The sequence below is a fragment of the Rutidosis leptorrhynchoides genome, chromosome 3 (genome assembly GCF_046630445.1).
Source record: "Rutidosis leptorrhynchoides isolate AG116_Rl617_1_P2 chromosome 3, CSIRO_AGI_Rlap_v1, whole genome shotgun sequence".
Taxonomy (NCBI): Eukaryota; Viridiplantae; Streptophyta; class Magnoliopsida; order Asterales; family Asteraceae; genus Rutidosis; species Rutidosis leptorrhynchoides.
This window is the reverse complement of record NC_092335.1, coordinates 314,920,416-314,943,993: the sequence shown is the minus strand read 5'-3', so window position 1 is coordinate 314,943,993 and position 23,578 is coordinate 314,920,416. Positions and strand designations below refer to the sequence as shown.

The 23,578-nt window shown below is 36.5% G+C and overlaps 1 protein-coding gene across 1 annotated transcript; it reads left to right on the top strand.

Annotated features, from left to right (window-relative positions):
• The first annotated feature begins 660 nt into the window (after positions 1-660).
• On the top strand, positions 661-2,981 carry LOC139897452 (protein STRICTOSIDINE SYNTHASE-LIKE 3-like). The gene is made up of 4 exons (XM_071880150.1): positions 661-989; positions 1,427-1,702; positions 2,186-2,353; positions 2,579-2,981. Exons 1-4 carry the CDS (start codon positions 661-663, stop codon positions 2,979-2,981), a joined length of 1,176 nt encoding a protein of 391 aa, XP_071736251.1.
• The last annotated feature ends 20,597 nt before the right edge of the window (positions 2,982-23,578 follow it).

The window sequence follows — 23,578 nt, the reverse complement described above, 5'->3', positions numbered from 1 at the left end:
CGACCAGCGTTCTTGAGGCGCGTTTTCAACTTGTGATTTCAGCCATTTCGAGGTGGTTTATGAGGCGTGTTTTTCGGCACGAATTTTCGATGCGCGTTTAGGAGGTGCGTTTATGAGGCACGTTTTTCGGCGCGAATACGTGCCTCGAAAACGCATACTGAAAACCCTCCTCGAAAACGCGCCTTGTAAATGTGCCTTGAAAACGCGCCTCGAAATCGCGAATTGAAAACACGCCTCCAGAATGTTGGTCGACAACTCTGGTAAAAAATGCGCATCGAAAAAGCGCCTGAAAAAACGCGCGTCGAAAACGCAGGTCGAAAACGCGTATAGGAATCGCGTGTCGAACACGTGCATCGAAATCATGAGTTGAAAATGTTGGTCGATAAAGGACTTGACATGTTATGCGAAGTTGACAATCAAAGAAAGTTAACGACACCACTCTTTTTTTTTTTGATTAACTTTTGAAAAAAATTCCTTTTTTTATCCGAATAAAATACATATCTAGAATAACAAAACATGAAAAATATGTTAACTTTTTTTAATGTAATTTACCCTTTATATTATCGTTATAATAATAGTAGTATAGTAACTCTATTTCCCTCACTCATATCAAGTGTATCAACTACCTTCTCTACACTCTTCTGCAAACATTATTTCAAAATGAACTTCGCCGGAATTTTTGCCGGGATATCTCTGGTAGTAGCGGTTTACTGTGGACTAGACCCGTTCCGGCACAGTGCCATAGCTGAATTCCCGGAATTTGAGTCGTTGATAGTTGAAATGCCTAAGTGGTCTGATATTCCGAAAGATAGAGATACTGAAAATTTGCTACAAAAATCAGAAATTAAGTTTATGAATGAAATTCAAGGACCCGAGAGTTTAGCTTTTGATCCGTTAGGGCGTGGTCCGTACACCGGTGTTGCTGATGGAAGGATTATGTTTTGGAATGGAAATGAGTGGACTGGTTTTGCTTATACTTCTTCTAATCGGTAATTAATATTCATGTTTTATTTTAAGCTTCTATTTTAAATTTATTTTTATTATTATCAATCAAATTGTGGTTGATTGATATATTCAGTTCGTTTTGCTGCTGAACTTTTCGGTTTTAATTTTTTACTTGTGCATGTCTATGCATTGTTGAAGATATTATGCTTTGTCGCATGCATACAAATTATAGAAATTATGAAAATATTGAGAACCTCAAAATATGTGTATAACACATTTGTTCATATTAGAACGATTTGACAGATGACATGTTAAGAAATCAAATAAAATGTGCTTTAAGGTGTAGTATTATTGTTTTCAACAGGTAGTTGGTTCTTATATACAAACAGCCTAATTAAATTAAAGACACAAATACATTGAGAAATACAAAAACAAGTTATATTATTTATTTATATTTGATGATACGAGGCATATGTTTCAGGTCAGAGATATGTGACCCAAAACCAACAATCTTTGGTTACTTAAACACAGAGCATATATGTGGGCGACCATTGGGATTGCGGTTTGACAAGAGAACAGGTGATTTGTATATTGCAGATGCATATCTCGGGTTGTTAAAGGTGGGACCCCAGGGCGGGTTAGCCACACCAATAGCAACTGAAGCTGAAAGAGTTCCTTTAAGGTTCACCAATGATTTAGACATTGATGATGAAGGTAACATTTACTTCACAGATAGCAGCACAAAATATCAGCGGAGGTATGTTGTTGAAGCACTTTTATCTTGTATAATAGATTTTAGCAAACGTTTTACTAAGATGATGTAGTTCTTTCTAATAAGATTGTGTCACTTAATGTTTTTCCTTGTTTATTGAGCTCATCTCCAGCATATCGTTTTCCTAAGATGATGTAGTTCTTTCATATCGGTGTTAAATTTATGAAGCACTTTTCGTCGATGGTACAATCACGTTTATATAGTAAAAAAACAAAAGGGTGTGGTAGGGATGTGGTTTTAGCAAATGTTTTTACTAAGATGATGTAGTTCTTTCTAATAAGATTGTGTCACTTAATGATTTTCCTTGTTTATTGAGCTCATCTCCAGCATTAATTATTGGTATATTTACATCATTTTGTGGTTCATATGTATTAATTTGTTATGCTATAAATAATGTTTGTACTAAAATCGTAAGTTGGTTTGATTTTTAATGAAAATGATTCTTATGATTAATTGTACGATTTTCAGGAACTATCTTCATTTAGTCTTCTCGGCAGACGACAGTGGTAGAGTTTTGAAATATGATCCCATTACAAAAAAAGCAACTGTTCTTGTACGCAACCTCCAGTTCCCTAATGGTGTCTCCCTAAGCAAGGATAAATCATTCTTCGTTTTTGCTGAGGGGTGCAAAGGGAGGTTAGTAAACACCTTTATAAGTTATTAATGATTAGGTTGTCGAATATAAAACAATATTTGACCAGCCTGACCTTTGGGCGATACTGGCATAACCAGCTTGAACTTTTCGGACCCGTTTCACTTTTTTATCTTTGACACATTAGATATAATGCATAGCTAGAATGCACCCATTTATCTCTAAACATTTTGTAACTAAATCATACTTACATTATGATGGTATAATAGGTTAATGAAGTACTGGTTAAAGGGGTATAAAGCAGGGACAATCGAAGTGATGGCCATTTTACCTGGACACCCAGACAATGTGAGAACAAATGAAAATGGTGAATTTTGGGTGGCAATGAATTCTCGCCGGTCCTTGTATACTCACATATGCGCTCTATACACAAATTTAAGAACCTTTTTGCTAAAACTTCCAATTCCCATAAAGTTTCATTTCCTACTAAGCGTTAGTGGTCGACTTCATGCTGTGATTGTAAAGTACAGCCCTGATGGTAAGATCCTAAAGATATTGGAAGATACACAAGGTAAAGTTGTAAGGGCCGTTAGTGAAGTTGAGGAGAAGGACGGAAAACTATGGATGGGGAGTGTTTTGAGTTCGTTTATCGCTGTTTACCATTTGGATTGAAGGTTTAGCAGTAAGTGGTTTATGTTTTTCCAATGTTCATCATCTCTTTATGACAATAAGTAGGTTTTCATTTTCACTTCTGAAACGATTAGCAGCGTGTCATAATGATCACTGTCCTTACGACTTTAATTTAATCAGTAGTTGCTCTCTGTGAGGGACAGATAAAGATCAACCCCTTTTACAATTACATTGTCAGTTGTGTCTTCATGAATTAAACCGAACGTAATAGAGCGCTGGTAGGTAAAATGATCACATGTGGCCCAAACTTGGATAGGCCTCGACGCCTCGTACATCTTAGTAAAACATAATCTTCTTCTTCAGGTAGTCTGTAACAATGAAAATCTAATCTGTTTACTTGTCTTAAAAGCATGTTACACAACACTCTGATAATTATACATTTGACCACTCTTTTGTGTACTGATATAAGGGATCAAATAATTGACAATTAAGTGCCGCATTAGCTAGTTTTGAAAAGACTGAACAAATACTGAACATTGACTATGATGACATAGAAAACTAACTTACGAGCCATTATCATGCTAAATCATCAAAATGTTAACTCTCTCCAATCTAGCATAAAATGTAACATCTCAAATTTTGTTATCGTATTGTAACGTGTAAAGTTGTGTGGTTATGCGCACATTCACCATTTTGGCCATAGCTCTCTCATAATAACTCAGATTGAGGCGTGTCAAAAGCCAGACGGCCGTAACTCGAGCCCAGATGATGTGGTAAAGTTTAATTGTTGGAAAATGTCCAGATGCGTCGCATCTATATAGACCGCATCTGTTGCTACGGGGCAGTTTTGACAGCTTTGCTTATTTTGAGTATCTGAGTGTGTAAAAATGACAAAAATGGATTTTAAACCCCAAAACAGATTGAGACTTTCATATTAGTCGAGAACACTTCCTGGAAATCTCTCCCACCTAGTGACAGAAGTTAGAGAGAGAAAGAGCAAAGGGAAAGGAGAAGGTACAATCGTGACCTATATTGGTGTACACTTGTTGCTCTTGCTTGATAAGCTCGATATTAATGATCATGTTTTTACTAGTGATATCACCAACATTTTAACCTTAATAACAACAAAAAGAGCTTTAAACATGTAAAATCATACAATTTGTAATATTAAGGGATCAAAAGGTTGAATCGTAAAAATAAGGCCAAGACAGGGTTTTTAAAACAAGGTTTTAGTGCTTTTTCTATCCAAGAGGTATACTATACCTACTTAGCCTTAAAATAAAATAGGTATTCTTAGACTCATACACATCCATGAGAACTCTTAGAGTCTAGAATTCACAAGCTTAAACTGAAGAACAAGGCAAAGTCAGGATTATGGTTTCCGAAAACCCTAATTTTAGAGATCACTCTAAAACACTACTCCAGAAGATCAAGAAGACTAGCAGACATACTGGAACATAATTTGTGATGCCCCATACAAAATTAACGTGTACGGATCATTAACAACATGATCATTACAAGGTCAAACACTATATGCTGTTTTAAAATAAGTTTGCATTCATAAGAAAATGTGACGTCATAACCAACGTCAAATGTTTAACATACGATAGTGTGCTTCTATGAATAGAAGGCAATAATAATAGTACGTGACCCAATGGTCATTAAAAATTCATTGTTTCAAAAATAACATAGTTTGAATGCAAAATAAATGTTTCATGCAGAGACATCTCTAACAGAAGCAGCGGGTGTCTACACAGCAATACTACAACAGCGGAAGCAATCAAACCTCTAAGAACCTGAGAAAACATGCTTAAAAACGTCAACACGAATGTTGATGAGCTATTGTTTAAGTATAACAGTAATGTAAGGTAGGCCACGAGATTTCGGTATTTCAAAACAGTATGAAAAGTATATGTTCAACCGTGGGCAGTTGGTAACTAACTTAACGTAATATCACCCCCTAAAAGTACACTTGGCGAGTGCGTAAGTTATGAAGTATTAAACACCCGTTAAATGCTAGCGCTACTAGCCCGAGTGGGGATGTCAAACCCTATGGATCCATATCTAAGATTCGCGTTCACCGGTTCAAAGACCAATGACTAAGCGTTACCGAGCTAAGGGGAAAGTTTATATCGTTGTATAACCCACACATATATAAAGTTTAAGTACTCGTGCCTAGTATGTAAAACATAAAACACGCATGTATTCTCAGTTCCCAAAATAGTTAAAGTAAAAAGGGATGCTATAACTCACAGTGAAAAGTAGTAAAGTCGGTACGAGATAAGTAAGCAAGTAGTTGGTCTGAAAGGTCCTCAACCTAAGTCAAAAGTTACTAAGTCAGTAAATCATTCCCAAAGGTTTAAAAGTATGTAAATTAAGTCTTAAGTATCATCATCATTCATCATAAGTCAAAAAGGGTAAAGTAAGTTTCAATCAAGAATAGAGTTCGAAACAAAGTCTGACTTCGTTCAGTCGCCACGACCTCTATACAAACTTAAATTAGGTGAGACCAGTGGCCATGGCTCCGTATATGAGTCCCCTAGTTTCTGACCAATTTACAGAACCAAACTCTTCTTTATTTGACCGTGGCGACGGTTTAAGTGCGAGTAGGTCAGAAATTTCAGCACAACGTTAAAAGGGCGTAGTGACTTTCAGAAGGATATAAATCCTAAACCGTAAATCGGATTAAGACGAGGCCTAAACGGAAAATCATCTACTCGAACCGAAAAATCTGGAAATCAACTTTTCCAGTAGCCCAGGTTACTGATCAGATCCCAAAAATAGTAAGCAAAGTGTTCCGGTGGGTTCTTGGTGCTTGATGCTCATCACGGTTCTCATCCTTGATGCTTATAGCTTCAAGTGTACAACTCGTTGATATATTTGCATCATCTTTACCAAATTTTGACCATCATAACACTAGTGTATGTCTAAGATATGTAGCACAACTCAATTAAGGGTTGTATAAAGGTTGATGAACCAAAGTTACATCAAGATCTTAGATCCGACACATACATGAGTTCTAATAGTAATATTAAGTTATAAACTTGAAAGTAAACTAAATAAACAAGATCTTAAGTTGTAGAACTTAGATCTTAGTTAGATATTGAAGGTCCTAGACTAAAAAGCCTAGATCTAGTATTCTTAAGTTAAACCCTAAGTTATAGAACTTGTATCTTTACTTTAATGATACCATAAGTTATGAAACTTAGATTTTCATCTTGAAAATGTATGTAAGCTTATAAGCTCTTGTTTTAGACAAAATTGGAAGACCATAAGCTATAAAAACTTAGATCCAACATAAGTGTATGAAGTTATAACTAGAAAGTTTAACTTTCATGTTCTTAAACTTACAAGTTTAACTTTAGTTTCAAGAAAAATGAGATCAAGTTTAACTAGTAATACTTGACCAAATTAACAACATCACAACTTTAAATAAATAAAATGAAGAAATAAACTAAAGTTACAAGTATTAAGTTCATGTTTATTTCATACTTAAGAAGATTCAAGCCAAAGCTTGGATCTTAAGAAAATAAACCTTAAGTTTACAAAACATGAACACAAGTAAGATCTTAAAGCTTATGAACTTTAGATCTTTAGAACATTTTAAGTGTAGAACCATAAGTTATAGAAACTTAGATCCTTGTTCTTGATTCTTCATCAAACAAAGGATGGAAGAAACAAGATTACATGAAGATACAAGCTAGAAAACTTGATCTTTAACAACAAACAAGTAACAAGTAAATTGATGATGATGATATTCGGTTTTCAAAGAGAAGAAGGAAGAAAGAAAAAGATATATTACTTACAATTTTTGAGAGAAAAGTGAGAGTAAAAGAAGTGGTGTAAGTATGTGTGTGTGTAAAATGAAACAAAAGCTAGCAAATAAGTAAAAAAAAATAAAAAATTTGATCTCCCTCCCATGCCATGAAGGCCGACGGCCAAAGGAGCCAAAAGGGGAAGTCAAATTGTTGCTTTCAAGTGTGGGGAGATGGTGTATGCTAGGAAGGAGTATAAGTTAAATGCATGGAAAGTTGGTGCTCATGCATGCTTGAACATTTTGTCTCCTCACTTAACTTAATTAATCTAGTTTAACCTTAAAGAGTCATTAGCATAAAAGTTGAAATGTCCCGTTCATATTGATTATAAACATTCCATATTAATTGATTTCGTTGCGAGGTTTTGACCTCTATATGAGACGTTTTTCAAAGACCGCATTCGATTTTTAAAACAACCATAACCTTTATTTTATCGATAAAGGTTTAAAATATTACGACGATTATCAAATAATGATAATAAAAAATATAGTGTTCTCACACGACAATTACATAATGGTTTACAATAATATTACACAACAATATATGTCTTCGAATGCAGTTTTCAAACAATATTATACAAGCATGGACTCCAAATCTTGTCCTTAATTTAGTATGCAACAGCGGAAGCTCTTAACAATTACCTGAGAATAAACATGCTTAAAACGTCAACAAAAATGTTGGTGAGTTATAGGTTTAACCTATATATTTATCAATCGTAATAATAGACCACAAGATTTCATATTTCTATTTTTTGTAAACATCATCCCATACATAGAGATAAAAATCATTCATATGGTGAACACCTGGTAACCGACATTAACAAGATGCATATAAGAATATCCCCATCATTCCGGGACATCCATCGGACATGATATAAAAACTCGAAGTACTAAAGCATCTACTACAACGGATGAGGTTTGTTGAGCCCAATAGATCTATCTTTAGGATTCGCGTCAATTAGTAGACTGGTTTACTAATTCTTAGGTTATCAAGCAAAAGGGGCATATTCGGCTTCGATCATTCAACCATAGAAAGTAGTTTCAAGTACTTGTGTCTATTTTGTAAAACATTTATAAAATTGCATGTATTCTCATCCCAAAAATATTAGATTTTTTAAAATTGGGACTATAACTCACTTTCACAGATTTTTACTTCGTCGGAAAGTAAGACTTGGCCACTGGTCGATTCACGAACCTATAACAAATATGTACATATAAATCAAAGTATGTTCAAAATATAATTACAACATTTTTTATTACGTTTTAATGATTTGAGTTTGTTAAGTCAGCAGTCCTCGTTAGTAATCTACAACTAGTTGTCAACAGTTAGATGTATAGAAATAAAGCAATATATATTATATCGAATCAATCCACGACCCAGGGTCTACAAGTCTCAGACTCGATCACAACTCAAAGTATATATATTATTTTGGAATCAACCTCAACCCTGTATAGCTAACTCAATCATTACTGCATATAGAGTGTCTATGGTTGTTCCGAAATATATATATAGATGGGTCGATATGATATGTCAAAACATTGTATTCGTGTCTATGGTATCCCAAGATTACATAATATATACTAGAATACATGTATAATACAATATAAGTTAGTTAAGTCATGATTTGTATAGATTTGTTACAAATTTCACGTAGCTACAACAAGCAAAATTATCCAATCTTGTTTTACCCATAATTTCTTCGTTTTAAATCCGTTTTGAGTGATTCAAGTTGCTATGGTTTCATAATGAACTGAAATTTATGAAACTAAACAGAAAAAGTATAATTTTATAGTCGTAAATACAGGTTACAAGTCAATATTGTAAGAGGTAGTCATTTCAGTCGAAAGAACGACGTCTTGATGACCATTTTGAAAAACATACTTCCACTTTGAGTTTAACCATGATTTTTGGACATAGTTTCATGTTCATAAGAAAAATAATTTTCCCAGAAGAACAACTTTTAAATCAAAGTTTATCATAGTTTTCAATTAACTAACCCAAAACAGCCCGCAGTGTTACTACAACGGCGTATGTCCGGTTTTACGATGTTTTTCGTGTTTCCAGGTTTTAAATCATTAAGTTAGCATATAACATAGATATAGAACATGTGTTTAGTTGATTTTAAAAGTCAAGTTAGAAGGATTAACTTTTATTTGCGAACAAGTTTAGAATTAACTAAACTATGTTCTAGTGATTACAAGTTTAAACCTTCGAATAAGATAGTTTTATATATATGATTTGAATGATGTTATGAACATCATTACTACCTCAAGTTTTGTGGATAAACCTACTAAAAATAAGAAAAATAGATCTAGCTTCAAAGGATCCTTGGATAGCTTGAAAGTTCTTGAAGCAGAATCATGACACGAAAACAAGTTCAAATAAGATTTCCATTCGAAATAAGATTGTTATAGTTATAGAAATTGAATCAAATTTTGAATATGAGTATTACCTTGTATTAGAAAGATATCTTACTATAAATAAGAAAGATTTATTGAGGTTGGATGATTACTCAAAATGGATTTGCAAAATTGGAAGTAAGCTAGCAAACTTGGAAGTGTTGTTGGTGTTTTATTGAGTAGTTGTTTTGTAACTTGGTTTATGTATGGATTTATGAACTAGATTGAGCTAGATTTTGATGAAGATGATGAAGAACACTTAGAACAATGTAATAACACTTGAGATAGAGTAATCTGATTCAATAAAAATTGAAAATGAAAGTGTTTGTGTACTCCTCCATTCACGTGAATATTGAGCATCCATATAGGCTCCATTAGTTTGTTATTTTGTGAGATATTTCATGCTAGATGTTAAATGATGGTTCCCACATGGTTAGGTGACTCACATGGGCTGCTAAGAGCTGATCATTGAAGTGTATATACCAATAGTAAATACATTTAGAAGCTGTGTATTGTACGAGTACAAATACTAGTGTATACGAGTAGAATTGTTGATGAAAATGAATGAGGATGTAATTGTAAGCATTTTTTTTAAGTAGAAGTACTTTGATAAGTGTCTTGAAGTCTTTCAAAAGTGTATGAATACATATTAAAACACTACATGTATATACATTTTAACTGAGTCGTTAAGTCATCGTTAGTCATTACATGTAAGTGTTGTTTTGAAACCTTTAAGTTAACGATCTTGTTAAATGTTGTTAACCCATTGTTTATTATATCTAATGAGATGTTAAATTATTATATTATCATGATAATTTGATGTATTAATATATCTTAATATGATATATATACATTTAAATGTCGTTACAACGATAATCGTTACATATATGTCTCGTTTCGAAACCCTTAAGTTAGTAGCCTTATTTTTACATATGTAGTTTATTGTTAATACACTTAATGATATGTTTACTTATAATTTATCATGTTTAAACATAGTGTAATAATATCTTAATATAATTCATATGTATTTAGTAAGACGTTGTTATAACGATAATCGTTATATATATCGTTTCGAGTTTCTTAATTAAATAAACTCATTTATATGTATATCACTCATTGTTAATATACTTAATGAGATACTTACTTATCATAATCTCATGTTAACCATATATATGTCTATATATATAACATCATGTAGTTTTTACGAATTTGTAACGTTCGTGAATCGCCGGTCACTTTGGGTGGTAAATTGTCTATATGAAACCTATTTCAATTAATCAAGTCTTAACAAGTTTGATTGCTTAACATGTTGGAAATTTTTAATCATGTAAATATCAATTTCATTTAATATATAAATATATAAATATATAAACATGGAAAAGTTCGGGTCACTACAGTACCTACCCGTTAAATAAATTTCGTCCTGAAATTTTAAGCTGTTGAAGGTGTTGACGAATCTTCTGGAAATAGGTGCGGGTATTTCTTCTTCATCTAATCTTCATGCTCCCAGGTGAACTAGGGTCCCCTACGAGCATTCCATCGAACCTTAACAATTGGTATCTTGTTTTGCTTAAGTCTTTTAACCTCACGATCCATTATTTCGACGGGTTCTTCGATGAATTGAAGTTTTTCGTTGATTTGGATTTCATCTAACAGAATAGTGAGATCTTTTTTAGCAAAACATTTCTTCAAATTCGAGATGTGGAAGGTGTTATGTACAGCCGCAAGTTGTTGAGGTAACTCAATCGGTAAGCTACTGGTCCGACACGATCAATAATCTTGAATGGTCCAAAGTACCTTAGATTTAATTTCCATCATTTACCAAATCGAACAATGCCTTTCCAAGGTGATACCTTAAGCATGACCATATCTCCAATTTCAAATTCTATATCTTTCCTTTTAAGGTCCGTGTAGCTCTTTTGTCGACTCTGAGCGGTTTTCAACTGTTGTTGAATTTGGATGATTTTCTATGTAGTTTCTTGGATTATCTCCGAACCTGCACTTTCTACCATAAAGTGCTTCAAACGGCGCCATCTCAATACTTGAATGGTAACTGTTGTTGTAGGAAAATTCTGCTAACGGTAGATGTCGATCCCAACTGTTTCCAAAATCAATAACACATGCTCGTAGCATGTCTTCAAGCGTCTGTATCATCCTTTCACTCTGCCAATCAGTTTGTGGATGATAGGCAGTACTCATGTCTAGACGAGTTCCCAATGCTTGCTGTAATGTCTGCCAAAACCTTGAAACAAATCTGCCATCCCTATCAGAGATAATAGAGATTGGTATTCCATGTCTGGAGACAACTTCCTTCAAATATAATCACGCCAACTTCTCCATTTTATCATCTTCTCTCATTGGCAGAAAGTGTGCTAATTTGGTGAGACGGTCGACTATTACCCAAATAGTATCATAACCACTTACAGTCCTTGGCAATTTAGTAATAAAATCCATGATAATATTTTCCCATTTTCATTCCGGGATTTCAGGTTGTTGAAGTAGACATGTTGGTTTCTGATGTTCAGCTTTAACCTTAGAACACGTCAAGCATTCTCCCACATATCTAGCAATATCGGCTTTCATACCCGGCCACCAAAAGTGCTTCTTGAGATCTTTGTACATCTTTCCCGCTCCGGGATGTATTGAGTATCTGGTTTTATGTGCTTCCTTAAGTACCATTTCTCTCACATCTTCAAACTTTGGTACCCAAATTCTTTCAGCCCTATACCGGGTTCCATCTTCCCGAATATTAAGATGTTTCTCCGATCCTTTGGGAATTTCATTCTTCAAACTTTCCTCTTTTAAAACTCCCTGTTGCGCCTCCTTTATTTGAGTAGTAAGGTTAGTATGAATAATTATGTTTATAGCTTTTACTCGTATAGGTTCTCTATCCTTTCTACTCAAGGCGTTGGCTACCACATTTGCCTTCCCCGGGTGGTAACGAATCTCAAAGTCGTAATCATTCAACAGTTCAATCCACCTACGTTGTCACATGTTCAGTTGTTTCTGATTAAATATATGTTGGAGACTTTTGTGGTCGGTATATATAATACGTTTGACCCCATATAAGTAGTGCCTCCAAGTCTTTAATACAAAAAAACCAGCGCCCAATTCCAAATCGTGAGTCGTATAATTTTGCTCGTGAATCTTCAATTGTCTGGATGCATAAGCAATTACCTTCATTCGTTACATTAATACACAGCCGAGGCCTTGCTTTGAGGCATCACAATATATCACAAAATCATCATTCCCTTCAGGCAATGACAATATCGGTGTCGTAGTTAACTTTTTCTTCAACAATTGAAACGCTTTCTCCTGCTCATCTTTCAATTCAAATTTCTTCCCTTTATGCGTTAATGCAGTCAAAGGTTTTGCTATTTTAGAAAAATCTTGGATGAACCTTATGTAGTAACCAGCCAGTCCTAAAAATTAGCGTATATGCTTCGGAGTTTTTGGGGTTTCCCACTTTTCAACGGTTTCAATCTTTGCTGGATCCACCTGAATACCTTCTTTGTTTACTATGTGTCCGAGGAATTGAACTTCTTCCAACCAAAATACACACTTTGAAAACTTAGCGTACAGTTTTTCTTTCCTTAACAACTCTAGCACTTTTCTCAAATTTTCTTCGTGCTCTTGGTCATTCTTTGAGTAAATAAGTATGTCATCGATGAAAACAATGACAAACTTGTCAAGGTATGGTCCACACACTCGGTTCATGAGGTCCATGAACATAGCTAGTGCGTTAGTCAACCCAAACGGCATAACCATAAACTCGTAATGATCGCAACGCGTCCTAAAAGCATTCTTTGGAATATCATCCTCCTTCACCCGCATTTGATGATACTCAGAACGTAAATCAATCTTCGAATAAACCGACGAGCCTTGTAGTTGATCAAATAAGTCGTCGATTCTCGGTAGTGGGTAGTGGTTCTTGATGGTAAGTTTGTTCAACTCTCGGTAGTCGATACACAACCTAAATGTACCATCCTTCTTCTTGACAAACAAAACAGGAGCTCCCCACGGTGATGTGCTTGGTCGAATGAAACCACGCTCTAAAAGTTCTTGTAATTAGCTCTGAATTTCCTTCATTTCGCTGGGTGCGAGTCTGTATAGAGCACGAGCTATTGGTGCAGCTCCCGGTACAAGGTCTATTTGAAATTCAATGGATCGGTGTGGAGGTAGTCCCGATAATTCTTTCGGAAATACATCAGGAAATTCTTTTGCGACGGGAACATCATTGATGTTCTTTTCTTCGGAATTGACTTTATCGACGTGTGCTAGCACAGCATAGCAACCTTTTCTTATTAGTTTTTGTGCCTTCAGGTTACTAATAAGATTTAACTTCGCGTTGCTCTTTTCTCCGTACACCATTAAGGGTTTTCCTTTTTCTCGTATAATACGATTTGCATTTTTGTAACAAACGATCTCTGCTTTCACTTCTTTCAACCAGTCCATACCGATTATCACATCAAAACTACCTAACTCTACTGGTATCAAGTCAATCTTAAATGTTTCGCTAACCAGTTTAATTTCTCGATTCCGACATATGTTATCTGCTGTAATTAATTTACCGTTTGCTAATTCGAGTAAAAATTTATTATCCAAGGGCGTCGGTGGGCAACTTAGTTTAGCACAAAAATCTCTACTCATATAGCTTCTATCCGTACCCGAATCAAATAAAACATAAGCAGATTTAGATTTATTGTCAATAAGAAATGTACCCGTAACAAGCTTCGGGTCTTCCTGTGCTTCTGCCGTACTAATATTGAAAACTCTTCTGCGGCCCTGCCCATTAGTATTCCCCTGATTCGGGAAATTTCTACTAAAGTGGCCCGGTTTTCCACATCCAAAACAAACTATGGCGGTGTTATTTGTTCCGACATTATTTGTTCTTTTAGATCTGTTATGCATTGGTCCGTAGATCTCGCACTTCTTCGCGCTATGACCATTTCTTTTACACCTATTGAAAAATGTCGTGCAGAACCCCGGGTGATGCTCTTCACACCTTTGGCATGGCTGTTTTTAGTTTTTGGTGCCATTGTTGTTATTGAGATTGTTGTTGGGATTGTTATTGTTGTTGTTGTTATTGTTGTTGGGACGGTTATTGTAGTTGTTGTTGGGACGTTTGTTGAAGTTGTTGTTGCGATTGATGTTGCGGTTGTTGGGATAGTTATTTCGATTGTGGTTGTGATTGTTGTTGTTGTTGTATTGGTGACTCTTGTCATTGGTTTCTTCCCACTTTCTCTTGACTTGTTTCATGTTAGCCTCTTCGGCTGCCTGCTCTTTAATCCTTCCCTCGATATGGTTCACTAATTTATGAGCCATTCGACTTGCCTTTTGTATAGAGGTGGGCTCGTGTGAACTCACATCTTCTTGAATCCTTTCCGGTAACCCTTTAACAAATGCGTCGATCTTCTCTTCTTCGTCTTCGAACGTTCTGGGACACAATAGGCACAACTCTGTGAATCGTCGTTCGTAGGTGGTGATATTAAAACCTTGCGTTCATAATCCTCTAAGCTCTACCTTGAGCTTATTGACCTCGTTTCTGGGACGATACTGCTCGTTCATCAATTACTTGAATGCTGACCAAGGTAGTGCGTAAGCAGCATCTTATCCTACCTGCTCGAGATAGGTATTCCACCATGTTAATGCCGTACCTGTAAAGGTATGCGTAGCATACTTTACTTTGTCTTCTTCAGTACATTTACTTATGGAAAATACCGATTCAACCTTCTCGGTCCACCATTTCAATCTGATTGGACCCTCGGTTCCATCAAATTTCAAAGGTTTGCAGGCAGTGAATTCTTTGTAGGAACATCCTACACGATTTCTTGTGGAATTTGTTCCACTTCTAGAACCAGAGTTATTGTTGTTATTTTGCATTGCGGCCTGAACTGCAGCTATATTCGCAGCAAGGAAAACATGAAAGTCTTCCTCACTCATGTTCAAGTTATGACGAGTCGTCGGTGCCATTTCCTTCAAAAATAGCCAAAAGAATTGAGTTAATCATATAGAATTTAAGAGTATTCAATAGTATTTCGTAGCATAATATGAACTTATTTATAAAAGCTTTTTCTTCATATTAGCATTTTATAGTTTCAATTCGGGTAGTACCTACCCGTTAAGTTCATACTTAGTAGCTATTATACAATTCAACTACTACGATTCTATATGAAAAACTTATTACAATAATATTTCGCGTTCGAACTTTTATACAATATTTTACAAACATACAATACCACTTATTATATATATAGGATGAAATATAGCACATATTAACTTTGCTAAACGGCAGCTATAAAGGTAATTCTAATTAATACTCAAGTCGTTCAGCAAAGGCAATAAAAACACGTAATTCATAAGTCCAGAAACAAGTCATGCATTCTGGTTTTACTAAGACTATTTCCCATCCTTGGTCTTGTGGAAAATAACCGTTGTGACCGTTGACCAGGCAGCAAGTTGTAATGTCGTTAAAAGGACGAGGGTTACGTAATGCCCAACAGCCACGTAACAATCTAAAAACCTTGTTTCTCACCTCAACTACCGAGTCCGTCACTTGTGGGAATGTTTTATTTAAAAGTTGCAACCCAATGTTCTTTTTCTCAATTTGGTGAGAAGAGAACATTATTAACCCGTAAGCATAACATGCTTCTTTATATTGCATGTTAGAAGCTCTTTCTAAAGATCAGAGTCCTATGTTGGGATATGTTGAGTCAAAATAGGTTGGTAACCCGTAGCATAAAATTGCATCTGGGTTTCCCGCACTAAATGCCTTAAAGAAAACTTGGCGTAACTTAAAGTCTCCCCAATGTGATATACCCCATCTTTCAAAGGAAAGCCTTTTATATACTAAGGCATGCCTGGAATGTTTTTCAAATGTTCGACAATCGTTGCATAAGCATGCAACTGATTCCTTGACGTGAGGCATCACAATAAACCACAAAATCTTCACTTCCCTCGGGTAGAGACAATACTGGTGCAGTTGTTAACTTCTCTTTCAACAACTAAAATGTAGTCTCTTGCGGTTCTGACCACTCAAACTTCTTTCTCTTATGAGTCAACGCGGTTAACGGTCGGGCGATCTTAGAGAATCCTTTAACGAATCTCCGGTAGTAACCAGCTAGACCCAAAAATTGCCTAATCTGCGTTGGCGTCTTTGGAGTTTCCCAATTCTTAACCGACTCAATCTTTGCTATATCGACCTGTATCCCATTGGCCCCTACAACATGGCCAAGAAATTGTACTTTTGGTAACCAAAAGTTACACTTAGAGAACTTTGCATACAACTGCTCATCTCTAAGCATAGTCAGTATCGAACGTAGATGCTGCTCGTGCTCTTCTCTGTTCTTGGAGTACACCAATATATCATCAATGAACACAATGACGAATTTATCTTGGTATGGCTTACACACATGGTTCATGAGGTCCATGAACACTGCTGGTGCGTTCGTCAAACCAAACGACATCACTGTAAACTCATAATGCCCATAACGTGTTCTAAACGCTGTCTTCGGGACGTCAGCTTCTTTGACTCTCAATTGGTGATACCCGGATCTCAAATCAATCTTCGAATAACAACTAGATCCCTGCAGCTGATCAAATAAGTCATCAATCCTCGATAGCGGATACCGATTCTTGATTGTCAGCTTGTTCAATTCTCTGTAGTCGATACACAACCTCATTGACCCATCCTTCTTCTTAACAAATAGGACCGAGCTCCCCAAGGCGAAGAACTCGGTCGAATAAATCCCTTGTCTAACAACTTTTGCAATTGACTAGACAACTCTTGAAGTTCTGGGGGTGCAAGTCTGTACGGTGCGCGAGCCACCGGTGCCGCTCCTGGCACTAAGTCTATTTGAAACTCAATTTCTCGATGCGGTGGGAGACCAGATAATTCCTCTGGAAAAACTTCAAGAAATTCCTTAACTATAGGAACATCTTCGGGTCTCCTTTCTTCTGGTACAATTTGGCTTACATGAGCTAAGAACGCGATACATCCCTTTCTCACATACTTCTAGACTTTCAAGCAGTTAATGAGATGTAATTGTGAGCCATTCTTTTCACCATAAATCATCATAGGTTCACCGTCAGCAATAGGAATAAGAATAGCCTTTAGGTCACAAACCACCTCGGCTTTGTTATCAGCTAACCAGTCCATTCCAATCACAAGGTCAAAACTTCCCAGTTTAATAGGTATCACATTAATGCTAAAGGGCTTTCTTTCTAACGTCAAAGTACAATCACGATAAATCTTATCAGCTCTCATCAAGTTACCATTCCCTAGTTCTATGGAATACACGTTATCTAAGGAAGAAACAGGTTTCTTAACATTGTGACAAATATCCTTAGATATAAAACTTCTATCAGCACCAGTATCAAACAAAACATAAACAGGTTGATCATCAAGTGAAAACATACCCGTGACTAGCTTTGGATCATCACGAGCTGCCGCAAAATTGATGTTGAACGCCCTTCCTTGAGCATTCCCATTGTTGTTCTTAGGACAGTCGTTCTTGAAATGACCTAGCTGTCCACAACGATAACAGTTCTTACCACCATTAGCATTGTTCGCATTGCTTGCAGTGCTGTTGTTGTTGGTGTTGCTGTTGAGATTAACCTTGCAATCTTTTGACAAATGACCAAACTTCTTACAACGGTCACAATTTAGAACAGAACAATTTCCAGTATGATGCTTGCCACACTTCTGACATTGTGGCTTTTTGCCCTTATACCCGGAGTTAGTTCCTGTGGTTCCAGTGTCATTACGGTAAGAATCTTGCTTTTTGAACGGCTGTTGATTAAAATTCTTGTCCTGACCACCGTTCCACTTCCTCTTACCATCGTTTGACTTATTCTCATTCACTGTTGTGCCCTTCCCTCTCTGGGCAATCTGATCCAACAGCAAACTAGCCATGTCAATAGCTTCATGCACATTTGCGGGTTTTGAAGTAGTTACCCCGCCTTGAATGTTCTCACTCAGACCTTCAATGTACAGTTCCACCTTACGCCTTTCCGGAGTTACCATTTTAGGACACATTAACGCCAGCTCAAAGAACCTCTTGTTATAGGCGGTGAGATCGTTGCCTACTAACTTCAGCTCTCGGTACTCGCGTTCCATTTTCTTAACCTCGTTCCTCGAACAATACTCCTCGATCATTCTTTGCTTCAGAGTGTCCCAAGGTAGGGTATAAGCCTAATCATGGCCCAGGGATTGAGCATAGTTGTTCCACCAGGTGAGCGCACTCTCTTCCAGTGTGCCCGTTGTAAAGCCTACCCTATCGTTATCATTACACCCACTAATACGGAAAACCGACTCGAGCTTCTCAAACCACCTAGTGAGAGCAACTGGCCCCTCAGTTCCGTTGAAAGAATGCGGGTTGCAACTAGTGAACGTTTTGTAAGAACATCCATTACGGCCTTGTGTGCCATTTCCATTGGTGTTTCTCGAGCCACCACGATCATTACTGTTTCGAGCGTTGTTGAATTCTCTCAGTAGTTCAGCTCTTTCAGCCGCGATTCCTTCGGCGACCATTCTCCTGATTTGAGCGGCGGTTGATTCCTTCGGAGGCATCTTCAACACAGAAAAACACACCATGTCAGTGTCAAAACAACGCTATATATGAAAATATACTAGCAACGAGTGTTGAAGACTAGTAAATAATAGTACGAAAAGATTCGCTAGTAGTGAGAAGTAGTGTAAGTAGTGATAGTAGTAACACTAGTGGTAGTAGTAGTGGTACTAGTGTTATGTAGTGATAGTAGTGATAGTAACACTAAGTAGTAACATTAATGGCAATAGTAGTAGTATAACATAACACAAGTATTATGATCATACAAAGTTACTAAATATAGAATATTACCGCATGCATTAAAAGATAATAGTTACTAATAGCATAAACCACCATTAATATAAATAAAATCCAAGAGTGATAAACCAAATTCCAAAGTAGTAAACCAAACAATAAACATAATGTGCTAATAGCCCGGTTTATAACACCCGGTAAGTCTTATATAAAGAAAGTATGGTGGATGAAAAAGGAAAAGAAGCTCATGGTCAACGACCCTTCACTTCCTCTTCTGTCGGGTACGGAAGGCAGGTCCATCATTCCTCGGCCTATTACATTCCGCCTCTAACGCAGCAACCCTGGCAGTTAAGGCTGCTATCAATCTCGCCATCTCAACGAACCTCGCTTCAGCCTCGTACGTATAAGTATTTATACCTGTGACTCTTTCCTCCATTCTCTCAAGATCATCGGGGTGCGGATATGTCCTAGCAATATCACTCAAAGCGTTAACACGATCGACAATATCCCTGTTACGGTTAGTATGAACCAAATCCAATGCATAAAGGTTCACGGGATGGTTAGGTATCCGATGCGGAGCAGGTGCTGGTGCTGGGGCTGGAGCATTCACCTCAGCCACACTGGAGTCGTTGTTACTGCTTCCTGAATCATGTGACATCTAACTCATAGTACAAGAACACAAACAAAACAGATTAGTCAAGTAAATAACGTTAGTCACAAAGTACTCATGTAATGACTAAGTCCCAGTCGTAGTCTAGACTCATCAAGGTGTTCTAATGACCAAATCAGACACACTAATGCAAGTCCTAGTTTCCCTACAAACCGTTAGCTCTGATACGAACTATAACACCCCGCCAAATTACCATCTGACGGCATGTTAATTCCAGTCCCACAGTTAACAGTTACGCCCTCTATATGAGACGTTTAAAGCAATCGCATTTAATTTTATTTAAAAATTAACTTTCAAAGTCAAAAATCCCAAAATAGAAACACTGTTATGATCATAACCACAAGCCAACAGTATTTAAACAGTATAAAAGTTTTAAATGCGAAAGTAAATAATGTTCTTTAAAATCAAATGCTGACTCCACGTCCAGTCATGCAGCAAACACAGCGGAAGCATACCTCTTAAGGACCTGAGAATAACAACACGCAAAAACAGGTCAACAAATAATGTTGGTGAATCTACAGGTTTAAAGTAATGTAACAGTATCTGAAAAATAGTTATCAGAAAAATAGTATAGTTTCCTTGATCACGAGATTCTATCGTCTGCATAAACCGAGCACCTGAATACTAGCAATGACCCGAGTATAGAAACCACTATACCCGACCTTACCTCGTAAAATGTTATACACTTGTTCAAATGTATTTAATGTTCAAAGTAAATGCACCACTGTTTTTATAGCGGGTGAGGTTGTCAACCTAACGGATCCGTCCATCTAAATTGTGCTTACACCGATGGTATTAAAAGTATTCAAGCTAGAGGCTTTTTGAACAAACTCATTATGCATATGTGTAGTACTCATGTCAATATAAAAGTATTTAAAATGTAAATATAACAGCGTGTATTCTCATCCCTGAAAACATGTAAAAAGCGGGACTGTAGACTCACCTTTGAATAAGCTCGGATTGAAAAACAAACGACTTGTACGGTTTACAGCTGAGTAAGACAACCTAAGTATACGTATGTAGGTTGGTCAATATATGTATCTTAAATAAGTGTGGTTTCATAGTGTACGTTGTCTTATTGCTCAACTCGACGCGTTTTAAAGTAAAAGTCAACTATATCATGCAAGTCAAACAAAGTCAACTAAAGTCAAACCGAAAGTCAAAATTAGTCAAAGTAGTCAACTAAAGTAAAAATTAGTAGGTTCATGTCAAATATTGGTCAACATATCAAACCTAAGTCAAACAATACGTTTTAGATCATGAATGATCATTTTCACAATTTCAGTTTATCGTCACGCACAAAATTCATGAACACGTAGCATACTTAGCACATTATCTCATAGTACAAAATTCAAGTAAATATGGTAAACTCCAGATCATAAATATACTTAAAATCGATTCCAAAAAGTCCAGCCAGGGACTCATACAACAATTAAAAGTCAGGAATCAGAAGGGATACATTTGGGGTTTGCCAGGTCAGTTTCTGACCGCGCACTGATATCATTTTGGCTATAACCGGAGTTAGGAACACGCAATTGATACAAGACCAGTGGCCATAGTTCAAGGAAAAATCAAAGTAACACATATCAATAATCTAGAAACTTTTGTTTAGCCAATTTGTACAATTTATTCGTGCAAGTTGAACATTCAGTTTTCAGCTCAAATCAAAATTCACATAAAGTATGGCTCTATTGTGTCCAATGCATAAGGTTTTAGAGATTGACATAAACTAAAAATAAGTCACATATCATGTTAAGTTTCATTTCCCAAAAGCATGCATACTCAAACAATTCACATAATCCACAGAGTACAAAACCGTGATCAATTTACAGATTCGATTCTTATTTAGTTAGTCACATTCGCATGCAATTATCCGAAGGTCTAGATACAATTAGCCTATGATATCCACATGAAAGATGAAGAAATTTTTGTCTAATTTTCAAATATGCAAAGCTTTGATCACAGAAATTAAAACATTTTATAATACAAGGTTATTTTCATGCAAGTGCTGTATAAAACTACATTTACACTAATTCTAGCATATCTCGGGCTGTACATATAAAAACGACATGATATCCTAGTCTAACTTGAGTGTTTTTAAATTATCTTTATAATGGTATAAGTCTCACATGCCAATTCGTTTTCTATCAATACCAGATTTCTGATCAAGCAACAAAAACACAACGATAATTCAAATCGACATAACTTAATCATACGGAAACGAAATCAAGCGAATCCAAAGCCTAAACTCAATAGTTTTTAGCAAGGAATCTGATTATGACATAATAATTAATATTTGAAAAACTTAATTTTTCTGATCAAACAAATACAAATTCGTTTTTAAACCCTAGCGCATCAAACAAACAAAATAACGATAACGATTAACACGTACGCGTATAGACTTGAGCAATTGACAACATAACTATGAAACTTCAATAAAATTCAGATTTTAAGAATTAGGGTTCATACAAATATATCTTAGATCAACAATCAAAGCACACCAATACGTAGAGGATAACGCGAATTGCAACTTTTGTTCTTGAGGTTTAATCAAAAATTGAGTTTGAGTGTGTGTGTGTGTGTGTGTGTGTATGTGTGTGTGTGAGTTGGGCAACGGCCAAGAGAGGGAGAGGAGGAGGGATCGACCAAAAAAAATAATGGGGAAAGATTATGCAGTTTTAGGTTTACACAAGCCTTTTATATTTAGCCCTAATCCCCTAATTAACACTTAAGTCCCTCAAGTTGCAAGTTTTAGACATAAAAAGGGGGTGGGGAGGGGGGTTTCGGCCGATGGGGCCCTCATGGGGTTCCCGGGCTCTCGTTTTGCAATCCCGTGTAATCGTGATCCGTTTTAAGTGCTGTTTAGTCGTACCGAAGGCCCGAAACGCTAACCCGATCGTTAAACGCAACCAATTGTTTAATTTAATAAAAACCCAATAAATTAAATATTTTAAAAAGTTAATAATTAATAAAATTAATTATTAAAATAAACCCGAGCGTTTCGTTGCTCAAAGAGCTATGATCAAAATCGTATCGTTTTTATCTTATTTCATTATCCGAAATATTTATTTGAATTAATATCAACCCATATTAATTATTAAAACCCTCTAAAGATCAAGTAGGCATTTAATACACGTAAACACATAAAAGTTAAATAATCGCCGTTAAATAAACTAACGGAAGGTTAACGGAAGTAACGGAAAAAGCAGGGTTGTTACAAATATACCTGTAACCAAGTTGGGGTTCTCACGGGCATCCCTTGCGTTTACGTTGAAAGCTCTTCCACGCGCTGGCCCGCAGTCCTTTCTCTTGTTGGGACATTCATTCCTGAAGTGGCCCTGTTGTCCACACTCATAGCATTTCCTTGGCCCGGTAGGGTTTGTCTTCACATTTGGGGTGGTGATCTTGCAGTCTTTGCCAATATGCCCAGTCCTTTTACACTTTTCACAGACCACATTGCAGTACCCGGTATGATGCTTGTAGCATCTCTTACACTGCGGGAGACTACCCTTGTAGTTAGGGTTTGAGCTAAGGTTCGGGTTGGAGTTGTTTCCCTTGAAACTTTCATGCCTCTTAGCTGGGTTTTGATCAAATACACTTCCCTTGTTGCTGTCCCACTTACGTTTCTCATTACTAGCTCCCGATTCGGATTTCCCCTTTTCTGGTTCTTTGCTGGTAATTTGGTTCATCAGGGTGTGCGCCATGCGCATAGCTTCCAGGACATCAGCTGGTTTTGAAGAGGTGACATTCCCTTGATGGACTTGGGAAGTCCCCACAAATACCGTTCCATTCGCTTAAATTCCGGGGTAACCATCGTGGGACACATCAAAGCTAGTTCCAAGTACCTTCGGTTATAACCGTCAAGATCGGTTCCCACAACCTTCAAGTCCCAAAACTCAGCTTCCATTTTCTGAATCTCTGTTCTGGGGCAGTACTCCTCGATCATAGCCCC

Bases quoted from the DNA above. Each gene is read 5' to 3' on its own strand.
- LOC139897452 (XM_071880150.1), top strand. From the start codon at position 661: ATGAACTTCGCCGGAATTTTTGCCGGGATATCTCTGGTAGTAGCGGTT. The intron at 990-1,426 runs GTAATTAATATT...CATATGTTTCAG, and splicing joins GCTTATACTTCTTCTAATCG to GTCAGAGATATGTGACCCAA. The intron at 2,354-2,578 runs GTTAGTAAACAC...ATGGTATAATAG, and splicing joins GCTGAGGGGTGCAAAGGGAG to GTTAATGAAGTACTGGTTAA.